Below are 26726 nucleotides of genomic sequence, written 5' to 3'. Positions count from 1 at the left end.
AAAGTGATAAGAGAAACACACTAGAAATAATTAATTTTTGCTGTTGCTACTACTCCTAGAGAAGGTGTTGCCTTGAATTTGTGCTCAAGTACAATTGCTATTGATAGCAAATAAAACCATTAATTTATAAATTTACTATTTTTAAAAAGGATATCACTTTTTAACCAGAATTTTGTTATATCATTGGAGATGAGGATCAGTTGAATTTATTCTCTTAGAAGTGCTTGATTTATAATGACAGTGGTTTCTACTGACAGGATCACAATCAAATGTTAGCCCACTTTCCTTAAGCAAATGGAAGAAACCACCCTCATCACTACCATGTAATCTCGTTCCAATTTTTGTAACTCATCATGCTATTCTTTGGAGCCATTAACAGGTATCTCTAGCAGTCTCTCTGACTGTCTCTAGCTCCATCTCCCCACTGGCCAACTGGGAGACATTGAGTACTATTCCGGGTCTTGAAGACTCTCAAGGCACGCTAACATATTTTAGAATGTGAGAAGTCTTGCAGCTAGAGATAATCTGCTCAAATTTGCTTAGCCCAGCATTTCCCAAAGTTAACTTTCTCAAGATTAACTATAGCGTTTCACACCCCCTCCATACAACCCCACCTCCAGACCCCCCATTCCTCAAAGCAACTTTGGGAACAGCTTGCAGAACTAGCTCCATAAAGCAAAGTTTGGGAACTCTACTTTAGTGGTTTCTATCCCCACAGATTTTGCTGTCTGAATAATATATAAGGAGTTTTGAGTGACAATTGCACCCATTTGAATATATCTTCAACTGACTCCAAAATTAGAAGTTTAAAATGCAAATTTTCGGAAAGCAAACTGTCTTTCCCATTTAGACATGTTGCTGAAATGTATTTGATTTCAAATGTATTTGATGTATAGGCTCTTATCACTTGCCACCATATCTGCTGTAGGTTATAGGATCAAAAGACTGATAAATATTGAACACAAATATGATTAGTTATGTTTAAATCTTATGCACATAGATATCCCTGACCATGATGAATACCTGATTTAGTTTATCTATTTACTTTTTGGTATATGCCTCTTGGGACAATTGAGATAATTGATTCCTCTTCATTTTTCATCTATACAAGGTGTGTACTGTGCTTCTGTGTTCATACGGGGGAAGATATGAAGCCCTTTCTATTGAGCCTCAGATATGGCAGCTGAGAATCTTCAAACATATCAGAAGTCCAACTTCACATAATTTCTCTTAAATGAACTTCTCTACTTAGCTACTTGGCTGGGCATTAAATCTTGGCATACACAGAACAATAAAAAAGGGGGCAATTTTTAAGGTGTATCTCTCTTGGCTGGATTATGGAGATTAGCTTCTTAGCTGATGTTCAAAGAAGTCACTGAATGTAAGCACGATCAAAAAAATAAAACCCTGAAAACCATTTCAATATCAACAGGAAATGGAGCAGACAGGGTGTAGTCAAGACACTACTGTCTGCTACATAGCATCAGCCACATGACAAGGGATTACCACATTTAATTCTCTAAGGGATGTGATAGATTCCAGCTCCAAGTAAGACTTATCATCAAGAAATAATATAATTATTCTCCTGTCAAAGGTGTACCTACAGAATACACACATTTGATGCAATTTAAAATTTAGGTCACTGGTATTGAGGATATGTTTAAATGAATGAGTGGGTTTCTTTCTTTTCTTTTTTGAAATACATTCTTTTTTCACATGAAAATATATCCTGATTACGGTTTCTCCTCCTTCTATTCTTCCCAGTTCCTCCCTACCTCCCATTCCATCTGGATTCACTCCCTTACTGCCTCTTCTGTCTCTCATTGGAAAAGAGCAGGCTTCTAAGAGAAAACAACACAACAGAATACCATATAAAAAGATAAAACAAAAATTATAATGTCCAAGTTGACAAGACAAACCAATAGAAGGATAAGCGTTCAAGAGAAGGCACAAGAATCAGAGATCCACCCATCACTGGAAGCCATAATATACACACAGAGGACCTGGTATAGCCCGTGCAGGCCCTGTGCATGCTCCCTCAGTCTCTGTGAGTCTATTTGAACTTTGCTCAGGCTGATTTAGAGGGCCTTGGGTTTTTTATTAATTCTTCAGTATATTCTCATGCCCGCTTCTAGAGAAAACAAGGTCTCTCTCCTCAAAGCAGCGTTATGTCTGTCTCCTGCTGCCTTGTCCATTCACACACTTCTTGTCATTGCTAGAAGCTGAACAAGAGCTGTGTTTGCTAAGTGTGGCAATGCCTCTCAGCTTCACTCAAACCTTAGACCTGTGTTAGTGTTCACTGTTTCACCCAATGTGGTGAATATCCCACTGCTTACACACAGGGTGATTTTAGATAGCTTGGGCATAGTCTTCATGTTAACACAGAAGTTGATTTACGTAACAGAAATGCATCTGCCATTTACTGAATATTCCTTTGTAGTGTCAAGCAAAAAACTCAAGCATATTAACTGGAATGGTCTTTATAAGACCATTGTGTGCTGGCTCTCGCTATCTCCAGTGAGCAGAATGAAGGCCCTGAGAAGGTAAATAACTTGCTCAAAATCACAGTCAGAAAAAGCCAAAATTCAATGTCAGGAAGTTGAGCAGGGAGCTCCACTATGTCATTTTGTGGATGCAGAATGCACCGGCTGGCTTTGAACTTGAAAGACTGCTTGGTGCAGCTTTCTGAATATCTGGGAACCCAGGCATGTATTACAGTGCTTTGATGAATAACTTTTTAGCTGAATTTTCTAAGTAAAAATTTAAGGAACATATGTCTGTGGCTATAAAATAAAATCATCTAATGGCTGGGGAAGGACATAACTCAGTTGGTAGAGTCCTTACCTAGTATGCAGAAAGCCTGAGGCTCAATCCCAGCACCACACACACTGGGTGCAGTAGTACCTGACTGTAATCTTAATGAGCAGATGGTCAGAAGTTCAAGGTCATTCTTGGCTACATAGAAAGTGTGAGGCCAGCCTGAACTTCACGTTCCACCTCAAAAAAAAAAAAAAAAAAAAAAAAAAAAAAAAATTAAATAAGACAAAGCCATTCGAGTTGTGAGTGGTGTGTGTGTGTGTGTGTGTGTGTGTGTGTGTGTGTGTGTGTGTGTGTGTATGTATGTATGTGTGTGTGTGTGTAACTCGAGATTAAGATTTCATGTGCTCTCAAGATGACAGTCAACAGGCAGGAACTTAGGTCAAGTACAGCTGTCACCCCTCTGGAGATGAAAAGCCCCGACTTTCAACTTACCTGCTTTTCATTTTGCTCAGAAATTGTCTTGATCAGGTGGGATCTTCCTATTTTTGCACATTTTTTAGACATATAGTCATATTTCTATGGAAATATAAATAATTCAAATAATTCTGAAAAAGAAAGACCTCAATTACCGTATATTACAATTTGGGGGAGGGGGGGGAGATGTTAAACTTAAGAAAGAGCTGACAGTTGGATCACAAGCATTGAAGCAAGTTTCTGGTGTCTTCTCCAGAGGTTTAAACAGATTTTTTTTGGGGGGCAGAAGTTTAAGGTCTGGCTGGGGAATAAAGACCCGTTCTGTCTGACACTTCCCAATTCAAATCTAACATGTATCAAATGAGTCAGAAGTACTGTATTTTTTTTTAAGGTGCTGGCAGGATGGGTATATTAAGCATCCATTATTACAAATTTGTATTTTAAAAACCTAGGATCTTTTCAGTAAATATGCAAAGGTTTCTCTGACAATTTCTCTCCTTCTTAATAAAGCCATCTCTCACTGAAATATTTTACATAAACTCTTGTATCTAAAGTGGATTCTTGGCATCTGGGAGTTCAGAATTTCCCCAAATTCAGAATGGGGGGAAATGCTACATAATTACAGCTCATTTGAGAGTAAGTCATAAAGTAATCAAAAATGTTTCTAACCAAAAAAGTACCATCTTCCAGTGACACTTAAACTAAACAAAGTGCTGTTAGCAATTACACTTTCCTGGTAATTTCTTATTCATGAGATGAGAGGGAAAATGTGTGCTGCCACTGCATTGAGAAGGTATATACCAGTCAAAATGGGCATTAACCAGACACAACTGGCCGACAGGGTGTGAAAAACCAAATGCTTTAATGAGGCTATGAAGAACAATAGTTCCATTATTTCATTGGATACATTAATATCAATCATAATATACAGTGCTGTGGACCATACAGAAAAAATTGCTGCACCCAACAGCAGGGGCTGCTATTGACATTACAGTAGCAAATCGTCTGAAAGAGACAGTCATTTGTTGTCTTTGTCAAGAAGTCGGGGTCTTTTTATACTGTTATCAACATCAACTTCTCCCCAGTGCATTTTTTTCAAAAATATTAATAAGTGTGTTCCTTTGTGCTTTGTATCGTTTAATGTCCTGTGCATTTTATTTGTTCTTATTGCTTTATTGTTTACAAACAATCAGACTGAACTGTTGTGATCTGGGTATGACCAGATTGGTTGTATAGTCTTTTTTTGTGGGGGAGGGGGGAAATTCAGAAGTTTGGTATTTCCATTATGTTACACAGAGGAAGGTGGATACTTTTGGTATTTTGAGCACTCCAAATAGAGGTACAACCCTGAGTCACAATTCTGCACCCAGGGGTGGTGGAGTGGCATGGATCATTCTTTCTTTAAAAAACACTGAGCAAAAATACTGCCTCTTGGCGTAACCAGTCCCTGAAATAATCCACATTCTCGCTGGCACAAAATAAATAAATAAAACCACCCCCATATTGCAGCCTCCAAAGTGCTTGCCTGCCTTTCCCAGCAGCTGTATTTTAGGATGAAGGCGCTAGAGAAGCTGATAATGGCAAGCCCAGGGACTACAAATCTGGGTAGCAGTACAATATGCCATACTTCCTCACAACAAAGCTTTCTAGAAAGTCATTCTGTCTTGGCCATAGTCACTCAGCTGTGGGTTAGTCAACCTTGTGAAACCTTGCTCAATTATTTTAAAAGAAAAAATGTCAGATCAACTAAGAAAAACTAGCATCATAGCATTGCGATCTTTAATTTCTGTATCCGGCCCTCTGCCCGCCCCCAACCCCCAATACACAAATATGAAGAGAAAAACAGACAATGCTATGATTGTATTTCTGAACACTATGGTACAATTATCTGTTCATGCACATTTGCATTTCTATTCTAGGAAAAGAGTCACACACTTAAGAAGGTCGAAAGAATGGGAACTTATTTTCCCTACCCCCTTAAGTAATAAAGTTACAAGACTGGATAACATCATCAATGTTTCCAAGGATTTGCATTACCCAACATGCATGGGAACCACGTACTTGACAATTCTTGCCAAAGCCATCCATTCATACATCTGACAATCACTCCTCTTAGATCTCTCCATCACCCATCACCGATTCACATTTGACGTTTAAACACTTAAAAAAAAAAAAAACCCTCCTGAAAAAGGTTTCCTGATGAAAGAATTTGGCACTGTCAGTAAAATATATTTCATATTAAAAATATCTGAAGGGAAATCAGAAGCTCTAAGAATGTCTACAGAGGCACCATGCTCCAACTTCTCTCTTCACTCCAGATACCATCTTGAAACTTTCTCCTACTTTACGTTCAGTCAGTGCAGTGCTGGTCCAAAAGAGACTGCTGAGATATTTAAGGCACTTCATTCTGAAAGAATATGCTTTATGCCACTCACTATTCAATCCTAGGCTGCTACTGAGAAATTCCATTCAACAGCCTGGCATATAACACTATATAGCATCTGTATAAAACACATAGACTTGATACATGTAACTCTACAGTTATTGCATAGGGCTATGCAAGTAGGCAACTCACAGAAACTAACTCCACAATGTTGCCATTTGGTTAAAACATTGTTATCAAGTAATTTGCCAATACAGTATTTCCCTCTTTAAAAAGAATCCAGCCAGTTTGTTGAAATAAATCCCAATTTAAATGACCACCGTGGGCATAGTAAATGCTGGGGTTATCAGTCTTCAGGAATAGTTATTTTTATATCCTAGAAATACACATGTAAGTATTTTTTTTCTAGAAAGCCTGGTTTTTAACCTATTAATACTATACCTTAAATGTGTTGAAAAACTGTTTCAAGTGATACTGGAATATACAAAATATTTGCAAAGCTCTCTTTGAACACAAGACCTTGCGTAAAAGTAGTCTTTCATGGGTGTACAAAGAACGTGGAGAAACCACTGGTGAGTTGTAAAAGTATCGAAAACTCACCATTTCAAGATGCATATTCTTAAAAATTAATACAAACATTGAAAAAATGATGATAATAATGAATCTATACAATCAAAATGACTAAAACATAATTTAAAAATAAAAATAGTAAAGCCAATTAGAAATGAGCCCAGTTCGGTTATCTTTATCAAAAGCAAAAATGAAAGAAAAGAAAAGAAAGAAAGAAAGAAAGAAAGAAAGAAGCAAACTTCCGGTGTTCCTTTATATTTTACTCAGAGACGACATTCATTCCGCTTCAAAATAAAACACATCTTATGAAAAATTGAATCACACTTATTATGAGGAAAACTGTAACTGCACCCAATAAAAGCCAGAAAGGTCAGGTCCTATGTTTCATGTCTTGGTCTAATAACCCCCTTCAGTGTGGGTTAGCATAAGTTACATTTTCTAACCAGACAATCCTTATGAAAATGACTGCTATATTTGTCTTTATGTAATGTAGTCTTCTTTTTTAGTAGTTTTCAGTACAAAGACTAAGTGAGGCTGGGAGGGCCCTGTGTCTTTAAGGCAGTACCAGGGAGTCAATGCATTTATAACGTGTGAAGGGCCTGGATGTCTTTTCCACTGTTTTCTTCATCGTCATCTTCTTTGTTTTCTTCGTTTGGTTACTTTACATTCGTGTCATTAAACTTTACGTGTTAATTTCCAAGGAGGTCACAGACAGAAAAAGCTCGCACCAAGTTTAGTTTTCCCCTGAATGAAAACGGACAGACACTTCTCTGAAGCAAGTGTGTCCTTGCTCAGAAAGCTCACACTTGGAGAAATCAGTTCACAGATACTGCACGCTGATGGTACAATACTTTGGAGGCCTTTGTAATTGTAAAATAGAATATACAAGTCTGGCTCACAAAATTCTAAAAATAAAATATATCCTGGGCTACTGATAAAGCACGAAAAATTCATATTAAAGGAAAATTATCAAGAAAACCTCTTCAGGTAAATTATGAAGTCTACTGAAGAAGAGAGGAAGCAGTTTGTGCAGAGGCTCGCTAACACGCATGCTCTGTTTCTTCTGCGCTCATACTGCTCCTCCGGCTGCTTGTTTTAGAAGCTCCTGGGGACACTGATGACAGCAGTGGATCGGTGACGCCAACAGGCGAGAGGGCATCGTCCATCAGGATGTCTTCCAAGTTGGAGCCCATCTTCCTGGGGACGCTATAGGCGGGGCTACTCTCTGGCATGGTGCCGAGGTTGTTGGTGAAGGTGATGGTACCGTCCGTGAGATCCAGGGTCGTTGTACACGTCAGGTCTGTCTGGTGCTGCACAAGTTCCTGGCTGCAGTTCTCAAGAACTGGTTCTTGCTTGATGATCCGGTTCACCAGATCAGGCGAGCAGAGGCCAGTGGATGGGATAAGGGAAAGTCCATGCGCTCTAGCCTGCATCTCAAGCTCCTGCAACAAAGTCAACGTTACATAGTTAAGTAGGCATGTGTACATGACTGACTTTCAACGCAGAGAAACTATGCAGGTGGGTGTTACCTGCAGTTGCCCAAACCCACAGAATGTGCATTACCGTGAGTGTCTCTACCTAAGGCTTTGGAGGGTAAGAGTGACCAACTCTTAACAAAGGGGCACTGTGGTGCCCGTGTTGATCATCAGAGGAACTGCATGATCAGGTGACATGTGGAGCTGTCTGGGGTTGGCATTCTACCCTGCTATGAACCTGAGACTGCTTTTAATAACTGAAGTCTATTTTCTATTTTTTAAAAAATCAGAACTTAGGGGACAACTATAAATTGTTAGAGTAAACTTTGCTGCTTTAAAAAAATAAATTCCGCACTCCCCAAAATACAGGTGGTATTTTAGATGGTATATATATTTTATTATAAATTACAAATAAAATCACTCTCTTACAGATACTAATGATTAAAACAAGGATAAGCAACCAAGTCAGAGTGGCCATTGTCAAAAAAACAAAAGCCACCTACAGCAAACGCTAGCAAAGGGTGTGGGGAGACAGAAATTCTTTACACATTGCTGGTGGGAATGGGAACTGATGTAGCTACTACAGCAGTCAATGTGGAGGTTCACTGAAGAACTAAACTTAAAAACAGCCCATGGCCCCTCATCATACCCTTGGGCACTTTCCTGAAGGACTCTAAATCAGCACCACACAGAGGCACTCACAATCCATGTTGATCACTGTGTTGTTCACAGTGGCCAAGAAGCAGTAAGCCTAGATATTCATCAACAGACGAGCTGATAAAGGAAATGTGGTACACCTACACAATAGAGCTTTATTCAGCTCCAAAGAAACACTGAAATCATTCTCAGGAAAATGAATGCAACTGGAGATCAACGAGGGAACAAAACAAGCCAGACTCTGGCAAATACTGTGCTATCTCTCAAATGCAGAACCTAGATTTTTTTAAAAGTGTGTATGTATATGTGAGACACAAGAAGAGAAAGGACACTACAGGAAGGATAAAAAGTGCCAGCGGAAGGAGACTGGGTGGGACAAGGGAGGATGATGGCCATGGTCTGTGCATGGACATGTTACAAGGAAACCCATCTTTTTGTACAAGGAAGATATGCCAATAAAATATAAAATGAGAACAAATAGAAATATAAAACGGAGTAAATAGTAATAGAGTGGCATATAAACTGCTTGGGAGGGTTTTGCAGGATAGTCGGATCTCACTGGAAACTGGAACTCTCCAGCTGAGGCCTCTTTCTTTAGCAGAGGCCCAGATTTGGGGGTCAAGGATCTTGCCGGCAGGAGCTCAGAGTGGACCCGCAGAGATAGGCGGATCTCTGGGAGGGGCCCAGGACTCCAGCAGAGGACTGGAGGTGGGGTCAGAGACCAAGCAGGTGGAAATTATGGGTGGTCCCACGTGGATAGGCAGGTCTCCTTTGTTCAGAGTTGCTCAGAGAAGTCTCCGAAGTAGGGTGGACTATTAACGGGCCCCCAGACTGATAGCCGGAAGCCAGCATGGGACTGACTCAGGCCCCCCTGAATATGGGTCTCAGCCAGAAGGACTGAGCAGTCTAAGGGACCTCAGACAGTAGAGCCAGGATGTATCCCTGGTGAACAAAAGGACTTTGAGAACACATCCCCCATGGAGGGATAACTGCCTTAATCTAGAGACAGGAGAGAAGCCCTAGTCCCTACTTCACATGACCTGTCAGACCTACATGACCCCAACTGGATGGCATTCCTCTACACATGGAATTGGGGTGGGGGGATGGGAGGGGAGGGTGGTTAGAGTGCATGTGAGAGGGCAGAGAGGGTAAAAGGGAGGGAAAAAGGGAGGGAGGGATCGACATGTAAAATTATAAATTAAATTTAAAAAAAATGCTTTGACTCCAAAATTTAAGTTCAAGGACAAGTTACTGGGGAAAAGGATTTCTATTTTTGTTTCCACAGAAAATGAAAAGATATGGATTCCTTCCAGACTAATGTGGTTTGCTCAAGCCAGACCACCTGAAACAGAGTACCAGGTGATCCTACATTCAAAACAGCTGGACAAAGCAGCCTTATAGATGACAGCCAGGATTTCTGCATCTTCTTCGAATCCCCCATGACAGCACCCCTTATCAGCAGGAAGTAGTTTGGAAAGAACGATGCCCAAATTCCCAAATATTGTCTATAAATGTTTGTTTTCATTTAAATGGACTTGGTTATATAAAATAAAAAAAAATAAAAAAATAAAAAATAAACTGCTTGGGAGATATCTTAAGGTTTCAAGGGAAATGGTGTAGGTCTCTCAACAACTATCAGAATCCCAGAGAGTTCCCTGACTTAGCTACACACTTTTCAGTGTCCAGTTTTAGTGGAAGTATGCTAGAAACTTTTCAATTGCTATTTTCAGTGTGAGTGTGCTACATAATTTCAGTCCCCACTTTCAGGGTGAGCGGTACACACACACGTTTTGGTTGCCTCATAGCACTTCCAAACAGGTTTCTGGAGAGACTGAGTGACAAGGACCTCGAGCACTGACACAGAATTGGAGGTAAGGGTGGCTACCTAATCTAATCCAGGTTTCTATAAAATGTACAATATCTAGAAGCACTATATATTAGTAACTACCAGAGTTAGGGTTGGGGTCCTAAAAAATCAAACAAAATGATTATTTGTCAGTTACATGCATTTCTTACAAACTGTTAACTCAGCTGTTAAGACAGTAACATTAAATAGTTTGGGTGTGACATGACCAGTAGCTATTTCTTCTCGGTTCTGGTTGTTAAGATACCAATGGTACCAAGAAATAAACCGTCTCCATGGTCCACACAAGCAACCAGAGCAATCTAACCCTTCTCACCCTGGCCAAGGGAAATCTTTAGTTCTTAATTCAGCAAGAAAATTCTCGTCTATAACACAAATAATGTCTTAACCACATGCACTTTCTTACTGTGGGCTGAATTGCACTCCTGAATCTGCCCAGTGAAGTCCTAACTGCGAGAAGTTTGGAGTACAGGATCTTTGAAGAGGTTAGGAAGATAAAATGAAGCTAATCCTGCTCACAGGGTTGGTCTCTGTCAACCTCTAAAACAGTGAGAAAGCTAAGTCCTGCGGTCTAACCTTCCCTGCCCTGTGGCCTTTTGTCATCGTGGTACCAGATGACTGATACACTTTGTAAGTCTGTGACTTCTCAGACCTCATTTCAAGATGTCTTCAAACCATGCTCCCCTCTTATTTTGATGAATCCCCACATATTCCTAAAATGAACAGCACTTCTCCTTCCATACAGTAATGCTGTCCTATGTTTCTGATAAAAAAAAAATCACATTAAAATATAGATGGGAAGTATGTCCTTTGAAGTCATCAGAGAGGAAAGGTTCTTTGCACATGACATGGCCTCTCAACTTGGCCCACAGGAGTGAGGAAAGCCAAGGTTGGTCTGTGTTAAAACTGTTGGACCTTTGAGCTCCTCCTCTGGAAGCATAAGAGTAGGAGGCACATGAGCATAAGAAGCCACATGAGTGTCTGTCTGCTCCTTCAGACCAGAAGTCTCTCCAGGCATCATGCTGAAGCCCTGGGCTATTTAATAAAACAATTCCCCCGATAATAAGGCTTCCCGCTCTTTCTTCCACGAAGACTTCTGCATGCATCACTTAGATTGAAAATGAAGGGAAGGCCCCAGGCCTTGGCCAAAGACACAGGCTCTTGTAAATCTACAGCTGCATGAAGAACACCAGTGCAGTTTGTCTTTTCAAAAGACAAGCAGATAAATTATCTCAAGGAGATGCAAATATCTTACTGTACTCCTCTGTTGTTTAACTAGACTATCAACAGATTAAAATGGTTACTTCAGTTTCTAAATGAGGTGTTAAATCTCATGCAGAGATCTGAGGCTCTGTGGTACTGTAGAGCTTGCCTAATTAATGATTTTTCCTATGACAGGCAAGAGTGGTAAAGCCAGACTCATGGTCAACAGGAATTGCCAAGGCCCATATTTCATAACACTCATATTTAATATGAATATACAAGTTTGGAACCTGAACACAAAACAAAACTTTAGCTTCTCTTTGGAAAAACTTACTATACTTTAACAATGTGATAAGGGAATTACATAAACTACTTTTATAAACAAGTACACTAAGCCACAAGTATTGAATATCTAAGGCCATTTTATAGAAGAGATGCAATATGAAACAAATAACAAATTAAAGGACGGGGGGGGTGAAGAAAGATGTTCAAATTACACCTAGCATCTGTTTACCCTTCTGAATTGTAAAGCCCAGCCATAGAGGAGTGTCACCTCCTGGCCCCATGGCTGAGATCACTGTAGCCACAGCAAATGTGTTACCTTGAGGAGAGATGTGAAGTGTTGAAGGGCACTGGGGAGATGGGTGTTCAATGTTCATGACACACACCCTCAAACAGGATGCAATGTAGATTCATTCACACTGAACACCATCCAGGAATACTAACTTCTGCCTGGATTAAGCTTGCTTAACACCCAGATGGAACATCATAGCCTTCTTGCCCTTAAGAAGCATATACACACTTATGATGCTTGGGGGCCACAGTAAAATGGAAAATCCCCAGCAAAAGTCCAACACCATGGAAGACAAGATACAAGACAAACTATCGACCTGGGGCTCAGCCTGCTGGAAAAGAGCCCACAGGTAACTTGAAGCCTCCACTGTGCACATGTCCAAGACTGTGAAAGTGGCATCAATATTAATTTTCAGTTACCAATAATGTTTTACCAGTAGGCAAATTCACAAATATTAATGCTGTGTTTCCAGTTCCCTCAAGGATCAGTACATTCTCCTTCTTGTCCTGAAATCACTTTACATAGCACAGGGCAGGTACCTGTACTCTGAGCAGCAGATGCCGGTTAGCATGTTCCAGTTTCTTCTGTCGGTTCTCAAGGTCCTTTGCACGCTGCTGTTCCCGTTGCAACTTTCGGATGTAGTCTACGGAGGCCTTTAGAATGGTTCCTTTGTTCCACCGCATGTCCCTGTGATGATATGGAGGACAACGGACCCTTTTAGGAACTGAGGTTCAAAGAAAATTCAGCATTCAATGTCCAGCTGGAATAGCAATTGTATGTAAGTAATAGTTAGTACTCCTAAGAGCTCACCAATCATGGGCCACTGACCACTCTTTTGGTATGTATCATCTGACTTTCTCCAGATGAACACCTTTTATAAGGTGGAGACATTGTGCAGATGTTGAAACCAGTATAGTACAATTCTATTTAGATCACAGACGTCTCAGTAGGTGATTATTTAATTCATGTATGCTGTATAGATTAGCAAAACTTACTTGTACACTGTCTTAAATGGTTATATATATCTGGGATTATAAAGGTTTACTCACTGGGACAGGATCAGAACAACTGAAGTCCTTTGAGATCCCACCAGTTGTCTGTGGTGTGAAAAAGGCAACTCTTGGGTTTTTTGTTTGTTTGTTTTTGAGACAGCGTTTCTCTGTGTAGTCCTGGCTGTCCTAGAGCTCACTCTGTAGACCAGGATGGTGTATAACTCACAGAGATCGGTCTGTCTCTTCCTCCCAAGTACTAGGATTAAAGGCATGCACTACCACTGCCAGGCTCACTCTAGAATTTTTGTCATCATTATCAGAGGCTATTTGCACCTAACATTTTTCTGTACCTATTTTCTCATCTGCAAAGTGGTGACACTATAAGTGCATGAGTAGCCTTGTAAGGGCATCGTTGGAATCAAAGGAGATGCTCTATATGAACTTGAGAATACTAGTCAATAGTGGAACAGGTGCTGTATAAACACAATGACCTCACTGCTGTGGTCTGAATCCTAGTGAGACACTGCCCTGGAGTCCCACTCTCAACATCTGCCAACAGGCGTGACTTTTAGTCTCATCGCCGTAGCTCCAATGTACTAACATAAGAAAATTAGCATCATCGATGAAACATGGACAAAAGACATGATGGCTAGATCTTTGTCAACTCCAAAGCTGTAACAAAAGGTGTAGCAGCCAGGAGCAACACTACTGTGATGGATGCTGCCTTGTACAGGCCACCAAATTAAAGAGCCAGAGCGGGACTTTTAAAGCCAACCATTGGCCAGTCAGTTCTCAAGAAGAATTCTACCAGTTATCTGGGGTGTACTCCCTTATGAGACTCAATCAATCATGTTTCTTGGCTAAAATAGATTCAAATATTATGTTTTAGGTACTTAGAGAAATTCTTTTTTCCACGCACAAGTATATATGTGCCCCAAGTATGTAAAATCAACCAAAGATAACTTGTTTTGGGGGAGGAGTGGGCAAGTGCTGGGACACTAATCAGGTAAAATGTCTCCATTTCATTTCTAAGGCACAAGCTAGAAACCTGGTTTCAGAACATCACTATCCATATTACAATCTATTTTATCCTAAGACAACATCTACCATGCAAGCTCCTGATCGGCTCAGGCTATAAACATGTAAGCATTCTACCACAATGGAGGAGACATGCAAATCCAAGCTTACACCAGGGCCTCATAATTTCATAATCTGTTACTGAAGAGATTTGCACACTACAATTTTAAAAGAATATGCTAAAAAAGGGAAAGCTGATAAAGAACAGGAAATGGGAATTCAATTTCAACTATCATGCAAGACTGCCTATAGGAAATGAAGGTCACAGCCTCTAGGAGGATAAATCTGTGCTGCACAACTGAGAGTCTGGATGTTTCCAGCTTGAAAATGCCTCTCCTTGAAGCCTGGGAAAGCAAAGTGTTAGAAGACAGAAACTGCACACATTCATCAAAACCACCTCACAATAGGTAATGGTTTTATTTTATTTTGCTACAAATTCCCCGACAATAATGTGAATCGTGAACTTAATAAGCCTTGCATGAATAATGCTTGATTGCATCTTTACTTTTTATTAGATAGCTAAAAGGTCATATTCAAAGGCTAATTTCATAGAATGCCTGTGGGGGCCATTAAAATATATACCTCCCCCAGCCCTTTACCTCAAATGGGCCAATTTCTAATGGATAAAAATTGTGTATTTGTTGACCACTTTGCTGACGTGGCAGATAACATGGTAGGAAAGACTTGAAAATTATCTGTTAGCTGTTATCTCTCAGAGAGGAGATCAAAGGCTGAAATACACATCAGCTGACTTGTACTTTGTAAGAGGATTAACCATTGCTTTTTCTCCTAGATTGGTAAAACACACAAAGAATATGCAAGTTTTCATAAAAAAAAACAATTGACCTTTTGTCTTTCCAGTGTCATTGAACTTGACATTTCCAGTATCAGTGCATCAGTGCCCATTTAGTGATGCTACATAGTAGAAGTTCCTACAAGCCACACATCTTGCCTTAACAGCTATTGGAATCTTGTATGCATTAACTATTAAAGAAGCTGCACCCGCCAACCCCACACCCCAAGCTCAAAATTTTCTGCCGAGCTCTCAGATTCCCATACGACCCATCCCTCAGATTCAAAGCTATCTCAGCTCCATTATCCCTTTGTACAATTCAGTTCATTTGTCCAGAAATTTTAGTTTGGTGAAATTAACCACAGGAAATACTTAGGAAAGGAAGCAAAGGGTGAGGGGAGAGTTCTTTAATTTCTCTTAAAGTGTATTTTGCAACATATGAGAAAACGGAAAGGTGTGAAAATATATGATGCAGATTAGCATGCAATTGTACTCACGGATCATTTGACTTGGGAATCAAAGTACCTAGTTCTTTAATGCGGTCATTTATGTTAAATCTTCTTCTCCGTTCAACTTCAAGAAAAGAGCATGGGAAAGGGCCATTAGTAGCAGTGGCACACATGCGTTCAGCACATCTCATTAAAGACATGGGCACACTGGCTTCACCGGTCTGGACAATGTAAACTTGAACCGACTTCCCCCTGTGCTAATCTTCCTTTTGGATACTAGAGGGTAATGAACTTTAAGAAGAAACGCACTGCCTTCAGAGGGCTCATTTATAAAGCTCCAAGATATGCAATTTCCCACTTAATTCTGCAATAACCCTGAAAATCTGGCCTGCATCCTCAGCTACACATCAAAATTGGACAAATCTGTATTGTACTTGTTTAACTAAAAAGAAAACAAACTTGTACTGACAAAATGTGCACAGATCTGTAATGACACAATTAAACATATAGCAACACCAATTTACCATAGGCTGGGTAGCACACACATGCTCACACACAGCAGCTGAGGTACTTTTAATGGTGAAAGTAGAATTTTCCATAATGTTTACTGATCACAAGATGTCACTCTGATCTTGATTTTCTTTTAGCACTTAAAATAGCAAAATGTTTGTTTTTGCTCATGAGATATACAAAAACTCTTTCTCTAACTCAGGACTGACAAAAATAAATATATAAATTTCATATGTAATTTTAGATTCCTTAATGACCATATTAAACTAGTAAAGAGAAAGATATTAAATTAACTTTAATATTTCATTAAGACCATTCTCTATAATCTATCATCATTCAGCAGGTAATAAATATTAAAAATTAATATTTTTTCATGCTAAGCTTTCAAAATCAAAATATTTCACACTTGGGCACATATTTTTTGTGTGGTGCTGGGGACCAATCCCAGGACTTTGTGCATGCTGGTCAAGTGTTTTACCAGTTCAGCTCCCAGGCCAGTGCAGCCCAATATAAGCTGATCACAATTCAGATGCTCTAGGAATTAAATGGCAAGTAACTACCGTACTGAACCAGCACACATTATTTAGCTACACCATGCAACCTGAGCACATCCCCATCCTGTAGCCTATGTGTACCAGGACTATCACTCTCAGGGGATAATGACCTTGTAAGACAATAAATGTTTTTAATTTACCTAATCTAGCAAATAAACCCCAAATAAGTTTTAAGCATGGGATGGGATTCTGTTATATCCTATGTGACAGTATCTCAACCCTTAACCCCACCCCTATCATTTCCCATTTTTCCAAGGAAAGGTTGAGCCCCTGAAGCATCCTGAAAGGATCTGGTGGGCCCTGCCTTGCTGATGGCACCTTATGGTTCTCTTCCAGTGTGACAGCATCTTCCCTGGCCATTCACCTGTGTACTCTGTGCTTTGTCCCCATTGCCAGTGGTCACATTCATGTGTTATCCCCTCTGCCTAGAACACTCTTACTCCAGATCCCTAAAGAGCCATTTCCTCCTGTAAGTAGGAGGAAATGTACATATGACTTCCCAGGTTGTCCTATTCACAATGACCTGCCCCCCAATGCCTATTATGATACCATATTCACTGGACTCTGTTTCATCTTCTCACAGAACTCTGAATCTAATACTTATGATTCACCTATTACTTTCACTGTTGCATTCCAAGCAGCCACATGAGCCTGGCACAGAAGCATAATAAAAGTATCTTTACACTAAAACATTCCACACCTGCCTTTTCTCACTCCCCTGCACACCTTTCATTGCCAACATTTAGAGATGCCACATTTATCTTTCATGTGGGAGTTTCCTCTTCAGATATTTGTATTAAATGTAATATAACTTTATAAAACTTTTTTAAAAAACACCCTAAAGTATGTGAAGGTACAGGTTAAATGAGCCTTTAACATTACCCGGGATCAACTATCACAGACAAGCTGGTTTCTAGATCTTGTCCTGTGTACCTACACAGCCAATGGGCACATCCCTCCTGTGTGCGATATCTATTGCTATCCTTTGTTCCTCTCAGAATTAGTATGTGGAACCTGATGTCTGACTTGGATGTCGAAAACCAGTGTGTCCAATTCACTCCTAGAGAAAAACTTCTCATATCAAACTGGAGCTCAATAACCTGTGATGGCTGAAAGAATGACCAAATACATGAAGGCATCCATTTGCACACTTCAGCAAGGATTTTCATGAGCTAAATCCTAGAAAGGGAGTGCTGAGTCAAGGGCAGCAGGACCCTGAGCAATAAATCCCAGGAGTTAGACAAAACTCAAAACTTTACTGACAACCTTCAACACAAAGGCTCTGGTGGGGACTTGAACACAAGCATCAGTTTTGACAAGACCCGATTTCATTTCCTGTGTCTCAGTCATGTGACATTTAGATACCACATCGTGATTTTATTTCTAGGGGTTTTTAAGGGAAGACTGTCTTTGAGTAAAGTTATTTGAAATTTGGGGTTAAGTTTAAACTGTAAACTCAGGTCTTCAGCTTAAAAATGACAAAAGCTTCTCAAACCAAAGCCAAAAATGGAGACAGCAGCCTTGATGTGAGTGAGTGCACAGGGCAGCGGGCCTCAGCAGGGCGTGTCTCAGTCCCCAGCTCGGGAAAGCAAACCCCGTGTGCACAGGACATCAACATAACATGTTCCCAGGACAATGGCTTTGAGAAAACTAGTAACGATACAAGAACACAATGGTGAAACAGCTAAGGACAGAGTCATGCTGTAGAGTAACTACTATTTGGCAGTATTTAAGAAATTAACATCAGGTTCTTAGCACAGACCGTTAAACTAAAAATAAATAAATAGCAAGCAGCTGCAGTATATGGACACCATGACATGATGTATTTTAAGCACACAAAGCAATGCTTTTTGTTCTCTGTGTATACCTAACTTCATAGGAAGAAACTGGGCCAAACAATGGGTAACTGAAACAAGCAGTTACCTATATCTGGCATTTAGAGCAGTGTGATGCACCTTCTCTTTTCTTAATTCTTTTAAATCAAAAGCAAGGTTTCTATGTATGACTCACGCTCTCAAAAATCAACATAGGAAAAAAAGTAAACGGAGAATCCCCATGCTACCTCCCACCTCTAAATCCAACTTTTATTTTCATTGTGTGGTCTCTCTTAACTGCATAGCTTAACTATTAAGTTTTTTTTTTTTTGCAGGAAAAGGCTTCAAGATTTTATGAATAGTAGTCCAATGAATAAAAGTATTCTAATGTTACATAGTATTTTAGAGAAACAGATAAATACCATGAATTTTGGAGAGTATTTCACCCACTATTCTCTTCACATGCTTTCTTCCCTTTTCTTCTGTCTTCTTGTTTCTTTCTTTTTTTTTTTTTTTTTTTCCTTTGAAATCTCATTGGAAAAGGTGATCCCCAAATCCCTGTTTGCTAATAAGTTCCAGTGTAAGCAGTACTTACACTTGGGCAGCTGGGATCAAGACTCCCTTTATACACACACACATCTACTACCACAAACAAACAAAAGTAAAAATTCTTCAAAAATAAAAAACAAGTGTGTGTACACATATACATATATAAAACATATGTTTGATGTGAAATAAAATCTCTCTGAAATAGTCTCAGATCACCTTTAACAACTAGAGAAATTAACTTTTCTCTGAAAGCAATGGAAGCAGCTTTTTGATACGTGAAGAATGCTGATTTTAGGGTCAAATGCCATGGACGTAAGTAAAGCAAACTTACTCAAGTTGTGATTGTCCTTTTTTTGCCTCTCTTTAGCCAATGCTCTTGCTTCAGACTCTGTGGGGAAAATACACGCTGTGCACGTGAATGAAGTCATTAGAAACTGGAACTGTTTGAGGGACATAGCAATGTCAATTACAAAGCATCTTTTCTGAATATTTGAGGCTTATCTCACTGGAGTCTAATGAAAACGACACTTTTCAACTTATAACTTCTACAGACTTCTACCTGCAATGCTACATTAGTCGAATCTCTGCAAAGCTCTGATCCCACAACTCAGATGAAGTGACAGCAAGCCATAGCACACCGAGTCTACATTTCCGTACTATAAAGACTAAAATAGATGGAAACTATTTGATGACATGCCACTTTTAAGATTTACTTATTTTAATTTTATGTGCACAAGTATTGTACTTATGTGTGTATCTCTCTTTCTCTCTTTCTCTTTCTCTGTGTGTGTGTGGGGTATGGGTGTGGGTGTGTGTATCAGGTGTGTGCAATGCCTATGGAGGCCAGTAGAGGGCATCAGTGACTTGAGTAATAAATAATTGTGAGCCACCAGTAGTTCTTAAACACTAAGCCATCTCTCAGCCCTTGATATTTTCAAGACAAATAACTTCTCAGTATTTTTATGACTCTGTAATACAATACATGAAAACCAAGGTGATGTTTCTGAATCTGTTCTTCATGGCCTCTGGCTAACTCATGAGAATGATGTGGAGCCAGGTCCTGTCAGAATCTACTGGAACAAAATCATGGCATGATTCTTAGGAGTCACAATGTATGTACTACATGTCTGTCTAAGGAAACATAAGCAAGGCAGGGTCTAGATGCATTTGGTGGCAATTCCATTTGAAAAGTTGTATTTGAATTACAACTTATAAAGGGTATTTTAGTGTCAAGATGTTTTTAATTTTTTTTGTCTTGAGAAGAATTAAAGTATCAAATTGTGCTGTTTATTGATTGTAAAACATATTGTATCATGTTCGTTTCCTTTCAAAAGTGACATTTGAAATAGTATGCTAAAGATGAAACACTTTACCACAAAATAGCAAGGCTTGCAGCTTCTGAGTCAAATTTATTCAACTATTATACACACACACACACTATTATATGGCATAAGTGTAGACAACCATGCCACACACACACACACACACACACACACACACACACACACAGCAACCATCAAAGACAGGCTGCATAGAATATAGATTAATTAATATTATATATCACTTAATGATCTCATAGCTTTCTTAGTCTATGCAAAGCTATTCTGTAACATTCATACCACAATAAAATTACCATGTGACCTATTTTTCAGGACATACTCTTGTCATCATGAAACTCCTAATTGTACATGCATGTATGTATATGTATGTAGACAGAATTAAAATTTGAATCTCCTAATTTCAGATGGTCAATCTCTCTCTCCCTTTCTCACACAGAAGGATTAAAAACATTTTATTTTCCATGGATCCTTAGTGTTTTTTTTTTTATAGTTTTGCTCTTGATAGTTTTGGTTTATTAATAAATTATGTGTAAGCCCCAACTAATACTTCCTTTAAAATGTTTTTCTTCTGTTAAAATTTTCTGATATAGTTTTTGTAGTAATGACTTTGGACAGGATAGGAATCTTTACAACAAATCCATATGCCATATTCTCCCCCCACCCCCAATTCTGCAAGAGGCAAGAAAGAAATAATAAAAAGGGATTTGGGGCAAGGACCATAAAACTCACCATGGTAGAATGCCAGTTCTAATACAGTTTCTGTCATGTTTTATTGGTCAAATGCCTCCCCTAAAGCATCAAACAATGTGGCAAAATAGGTAATTTCACACTTGCCTCAAGAGCAAACATTCTGATTGCTCCATTTTATGATTTATTTCTCCTTCTATAATAAATCTCTTGCACATGATACAGTAAAAAGAGGAGAGGCATCTAAAGATGTGAGAAATAATTTTTCTTTTTACTAAATCCCAAGTGTGGGCTTGAATGGAAAATTCAAGGCCTCCAACTCAATTCTCCAGGGGCTTGGCAAGCAAAATAAGCAGTGGGTAGGGGAGAGGCACTTTATAGGGGACCAGTACTGCCTATCACCTCCAACCCAAAGGGCATAGTACTCACAGACAAAAACACTCAGCAAACACTAAAAACTGGCATTCCATCATCTTAATACTTCATGGCAAATTACTGCACAAAGTCTGAGAATATACAGACACTAGCTAGACAGAAAACATTGCTGTTACATTGATAATTCTGTCCAATGAGGAACAGGACAGAGTATCATGCTAAGAAGCATATATGTTAGGTACATACCTGTGAGCTCCCTTTTTATGTTGGGAAGGTTGGCTGGACAAGAGTTGCTGATGGTGAGTCCCGGGGGTGGCAGGCCCTGGTTGCTGTATAGGTCGATCAAGTTTCCAGAGACAGGTAACTAGACATAGACAAGGAGAGCAATGAGTTGATGAATGACTGATACATTTTTCCAGTAAAACTCACACCCTATTCAAGGCTTTGCGTAGAGGACAATCTGTGCTATAAAGTGCTGTGTCTTAAAAACAGGACAGTATGCACAATCACGAAGAATTGCACAATCTGTTTATACAGAGAGAAGAAAGGATGGCCTCACACTGACTGCTGTCTGGTGGGTGCATTCTAAGCATAGAGGCAGATGTCCCATCAGGGCTGGTTATTCCTGGGAAACAGGATTCCATGTGTGACTTCCATCAAAGCACGTTTTCTACCCCCTGTCTTTCACCTCTCCCTACTTTTCACTCGTTATTTTACAAAGAAAAGCAATGGCAAATGCTTCCTTTTTGTAAAGTGATGTCCTTATGGCAAGAGAAAGCTGGCTTCCTTGAGATTGAAATTATTCAAAGAACCACAAGAGGGAGCCCAAAGACTTTAATAAAAAACGTAGGTGGCTAAGAAAAGGATTAAAGGTGTAGCCTTACTAAGTTTGAGTGGCTCTGCCTTCTCAAGTTCTCCTGGGATGTTTTAAAGTAGTAAATTGATTTCCCTTTTTTTCTGGACAATAATGTCCTAGTTGGACATGAATTTCCTCACGGCTAGCTGGTAGGAGACAGCAGAGTCACAAGCTCTTCTTCTTGTGCCCTGGAAAACTTTCTACACATTAGCTATGCCTTAGTCCTCCCATCACAGACTCCTAGCATTTCCAGACAAGTTTAAATAATTCCTTGATAACTGCATCAGCAGCACCTTGTCAATCAGCCCCACCCCCTTACCTAATCATATGTTCTCTAGTAATTTCAGAAAACATCTAAGTGTAATTAAAACATGGAGTGACCCAGTATACAGGATGTACTACCCTTACTTAAAAAGGGGTTAGTATTTTTTTTTACCTTTTTATAATTTTATAATGTTTAAGTACATATTGATCTTGGGAATAACATCCAGATATAAATACAAAATTTATTTATGTTTCATTTACATCTTACACATGTGGCCAAAAGAAAACTTTCTATAAATTTTTTAGTTCATCAGCTTTCTTTCCTATGACCTATTTCATACAATTGGGTATAAAATTCTAATTAAGGCATCGGGATGACACTAAAAGTTTTGGGTTGGGGGGGGGTCAGTGAATAAGCTGAGTGGGTAGACGTTTGCCCAGCCTGACAACCTAAATTCAGTCCTGAAACCTAGGTGACTGAAGGAAAAAACTGACTTCCAAACTGACCTCTGACCTCCACACATGTGCTCTAGCTACGTTTACCTACACACACACACACACACACACACACACACACACACACACTGACACACACTACATAAATACATCCATAGATGATGGATGGATGGAAAACCAATGTTTTTTAAAGCTTTTTGGATCTGGAGGTTAGCTCAATGAAGAAAATGTTTGCTGCTCAAGCATAAAGACCCAAGTCTGGAGTCCCAACACCCACATTAAAATCTATGTGCATATCTTTTAGCCTGCTGTTGAAGGAGGAGTGGAAAGAGGAGAATCCCCGAAGCTCACCAGGAGTCAGCCAGTCTAGCCTAATTGGCAAGGTCCAGGTTTTGGGACAGTGTCTCAAAAAACTAAGGTAGGTAGTTGAGGAGGGCTTCTGATATAGGCCTCTGGCCTCTATACAGGTCTGAGCTCAAGCCCTGGCTAAAGAGATAGGGCTGGAGGGCACTGTATATAAAGCAAGCTACTTCCTGGTAGATGTGCTAGTAAGACTGGGACCGGCAGGCAGGGCGGGCAGGTGGGCTGGCCTTGGTGAAGGCAGCACTTACAGAATCTGCATAAGCATAATAACACACCCACACCCTGCACACATGCCAATAAATAGCGCTGTGCTAATTTAAAATGTCCTTGGGCCACATTCCAAGGCCCTTCATCCAAGGCTCTGATAAAAGGTGACTCTGACTATTAACAGTCATTGCTCTGAGTGGTTCTACTGAGAAAAAGGTCACCTCAGGGTCAACCATGCTCTTTGTGTGTTTGGTTTTGTTCTTGTCCAACTTAACAAAAAGTGGGAGGCATTATTAGCATGTTTGCATAGAACACTGTAAAGGGCCGGAAAGATGAAACTTACAAAGCTACTAGGAACTGTATCTAGAATGGTACTAGTCTAAGATCATTTCCCATGTTCAAATCTTTGGGCGGGGGTGGGGGCTTGGGGAGACTTAACATCTGAACACTAATAAGCCAAATCAAGTTTTGAGTGACTTATGTCTGAGCAATAATAGAACAAGAATACAATTTTAAAACTGGAAACAACAAGCTAAAAGATTAATCCAGTGACTCTAGAAACAGAAACTGTGTATATAATATCCTCATTTGCAAGCTAGATATGAACATGCACTTCCGTTATGATCATGCATTGGGGACAAATGAAAGATGGTTCTAGGTACAACTAGTTCAAAAGCAAGCATGGTGGTTCATATCTGTGATGAAGTCCTTGAGAAGTTAAGGCAGGAGGATGAGGAGTTAAAAGCCAGCAGGGGCCACATGAGACCCTGTCTCAAAGAAACAAAATCAAAATCAAATAAACTAACTAGACGCAAGCTTCTAGGTCATCAGAGAGTATTCACTGGAGAGAGGGGAAAGGAAGAGAGACAAGAGAGAGAAGGAAGGGAAGAGAGGAATGGATGGGAGGAAAGAGGAGAAGAAAAACAGAGGAATGCAAAGGAGTGAAAGGAAAAGGAGGAGAGGAAAAAGAAAAAAAAAAAAAAAGCAAAATTCTCTACTTTACTTTCTGCATTAGAAAAATCCCCTCCTAAACACAGTGAAGTCAAAACTGGGTCAAAATAAAGTAACAGCCCCAGACTAAGAGAGGAAGAAAGGCATGTTTACTCGGCTGGTCAGCATCTCTGCTTTCTATAGAGCGTTCACCCGCTAGAAAAGATTTCACTTCCTCACGCCAGTAGTGGTGGCCCTAGAGGGTCCCAGTGTGACCATCCCGGGTGTGGACAAGGTGAGGGTGCTGCTGCCTCTGCTGTAGTCATGGTCTGAACCGAGTGCACGGGCACTTCTCCCTACCAAAAGGAGTATTTTCCCTTGTGGTCGCTGTAAAATGTTATTGTTTCTCTCTGTGGATGGGCCCCATCTCCGAATATCAATTGCACAGTTGATACAAGAAAACAGGACTTTTATTCTTTGTTTGTGAGAGCACAAGACGGCCTTGTGCCCTTGGAACAGTTATTTCTAGACCTCAGTTCCCTTAGGATAGCTTCCTCTCTAAGTGTTACTTCCACTTTTTAAAAAGAAGCAGTTAACTTGAAACAAAGCATTTCAAAGAATCAAACAAGTAGAAAAAATGCCTATACTGGAAAACATTCAAGTTAAACTTAACTGTGGAGAGAAAAAGTTAAAACAGAATGGGTTGTAGTTGCTTAGTTATTCAACTGAGACAACTGAACCCCAAGATGATCAAGAAGCAAGGTGGGTGACCTCCACTTTGACTGGGAATCATTTTGGATTGAGCTACTTCTTGTGGATGAAATTTTAAAGTTCTCACATCAATTCAACTGCAGTTGATTCAGCATTTTACAGACAAGGAAACTGGGGGAAGGCAGAGAGGTCAAATGCCTCACTCAATAGTGTATGTCCACAGGCTTGGGTTACAGATCAATGTAGGGCCAATGGTATAACATGTATGATGTCTGGGGTTTAACTAACATTTGGCATGGCAAAAACAAGAAAACTAAAAACAGTAAGAAACAAACAAACAAACAAACAAAAAAACAGTCTACATTCAGAGTCTGTTTCTAAACTTACAGAATTATGTCAGGACAAGATACCCTTGAGGTGATACTTGGCCTGTACCAGCCTGTGACACAGAAGTGAATATGGCAATATGGCCACTTATATTTCTGGGGGCAGCTTCAGGATGCTATCCCCATTTGGGAATGAATTCACCACTTCCAATGAAAGTTTGCTCTCTGATCATTTTGCTCCTCAAATATCCAACTCCACTGATGGATATCATCATGCTCACCTTTCATGGTCATAAGCTCAAGGATAGAGAACTTCCCACTGCAGATCCTCTACCTTGCACAGGATGAATTATTGTTGAACTGATAATTAAACCTAGGGCCCCCTACATCCTAGGCAAGTGCTCAACCACTGAGCTATGTATGACCAGGTCCCCTGGAAACATATAGATAGACGCTCTGTAAACTTTGAGGAAAGTTCTAAGGGGTGATGAACTAATGTAGGAACAAGACTCAGTGTCTGCTGTTGAATATTTTTTCTGTACACTGTGAATATATATTAGTCTCCTTAGTCAATAAAGAAGCTGATTGGCCTATAGTAAAGCAGAACCAAGTTAGGTGGGACAATCAAACTGAGGACACTTAGGATGAAGAGGGGCAGAATGAGAGTTGCTGGCAGATGCAGAGAGAACAAGATGGGCATGCCGTGCTAAGAAAGCATACCAACTCTTTTGGCAAAGCTAAGATAAGAAATACAGGTGAATTTAAGTGTAAGTGATAGCTAATAACAAGCCTGCACTATCGACTGAGCATTTGTAATTAATATTGAGTCTCTGTATCTGTTATTTGGGAACAGGAGGATGGGACAGGCAAACTCTTCCTACAAGTGTCAATGTAGACAGAGAGGGCACTGTATGTGTTCTATTCTACAGAAGCGAATGGAGTCAGACCAACTATCTTTAGAAGGCCAGGCAAGCACAGTTCCGCTGGAAGCAAGCTGGGACCAGTGCTAATGCACCATGATAATTAAGGAAAGTCTTCTAACAGGGAGTTTGGCACATTGTTGAGCCTTAATGAATATCAACAACCAAACCAACACTGTCAAAAGTATTGGATTTTGCAACTAACAAATTACAATAAATAATATAGACAATAGGGTTGAATGTCGCTTCTATTTCCAAAGCTAAATGCTATTTATAACCTTATTAGGTAAGAAGACTAGTAAGTTAAGGATAATTAATATTCCCTCCCCCTTTTTTCCAGACGTGGAAACAAAGGACTTTAAGACAGCATGCAAGTTGAAAGGAGTAAGCGCTCGTTTTGGATTTGAACCCAGGTCTTGTTATACTTCTCCAGTTCCTAACCATTGTGTCTCACTGCTTCCTTTAAGAACTGGTACATATCCTTCGAGGTGTCCAATGTGCAAGAGGAAGTTGGTAAACTGAGTGTTAGTTTGGATACAATGGCTTCAAAGGTTTCTATCATTGCAAAACTTATTTTAAAATTGATGATATTA

At 39.8% G+C, this 26726-nt stretch overlaps 1 protein-coding gene across 16 annotated transcripts in view; it reads right to left on the bottom strand.

Moving 5' to 3' along the window:
• Positions 1 to 4077: 4077 nt before the first annotated feature.
• Mitf (melanocyte inducing transcription factor) overlaps positions 4078 to 26726 on the bottom strand; it is a 211242-nt gene continuing 188593 nt past the window's right edge. For 11 of the 16 annotated variants that reach the window (XM_051203493.1, XM_051203502.1, XM_051203494.1 and 8 more), the window contains 5 exons: positions 21347 to 21464; positions 19030 to 19104; positions 15320 to 15395; positions 12500 to 12647; positions 4078 to 7629 (listed from right to left, as the gene is read on the bottom strand). In XM_051203493.1, coding sequence (XP_051059450.1) covers positions 7228 to 7629; positions 12500 to 12647; positions 15320 to 15395; positions 19030 to 19104; positions 21347 to 21464 — 819 coding nt within the window. In that variant the 3' untranslated portion in view covers positions 4078 to 7227. The remainder of the gene's footprint in view (positions 7630 to 12499; positions 12648 to 15319; positions 15396 to 19029; positions 19105 to 21346; positions 21465 to 26726) is intronic. The other 5 variants (XM_051203504.1, XM_051203496.1, XM_051203505.1 and 2 more) reach the window with 1 other exon arrangement.

The sequence above is a fragment of the Phodopus roborovskii genome, unplaced genomic scaffold, assembly GCF_943737965.1.
Source record: "Phodopus roborovskii unplaced genomic scaffold, PHOROB, whole genome shotgun sequence".
Taxonomy (NCBI): domain Eukaryota; kingdom Metazoa; phylum Chordata; class Mammalia; order Rodentia; family Cricetidae; genus Phodopus; species Phodopus roborovskii.
Note: the sequence above shows the minus strand (reverse complement) of the source record. Positions and strands in the feature narration are given on the sequence as shown.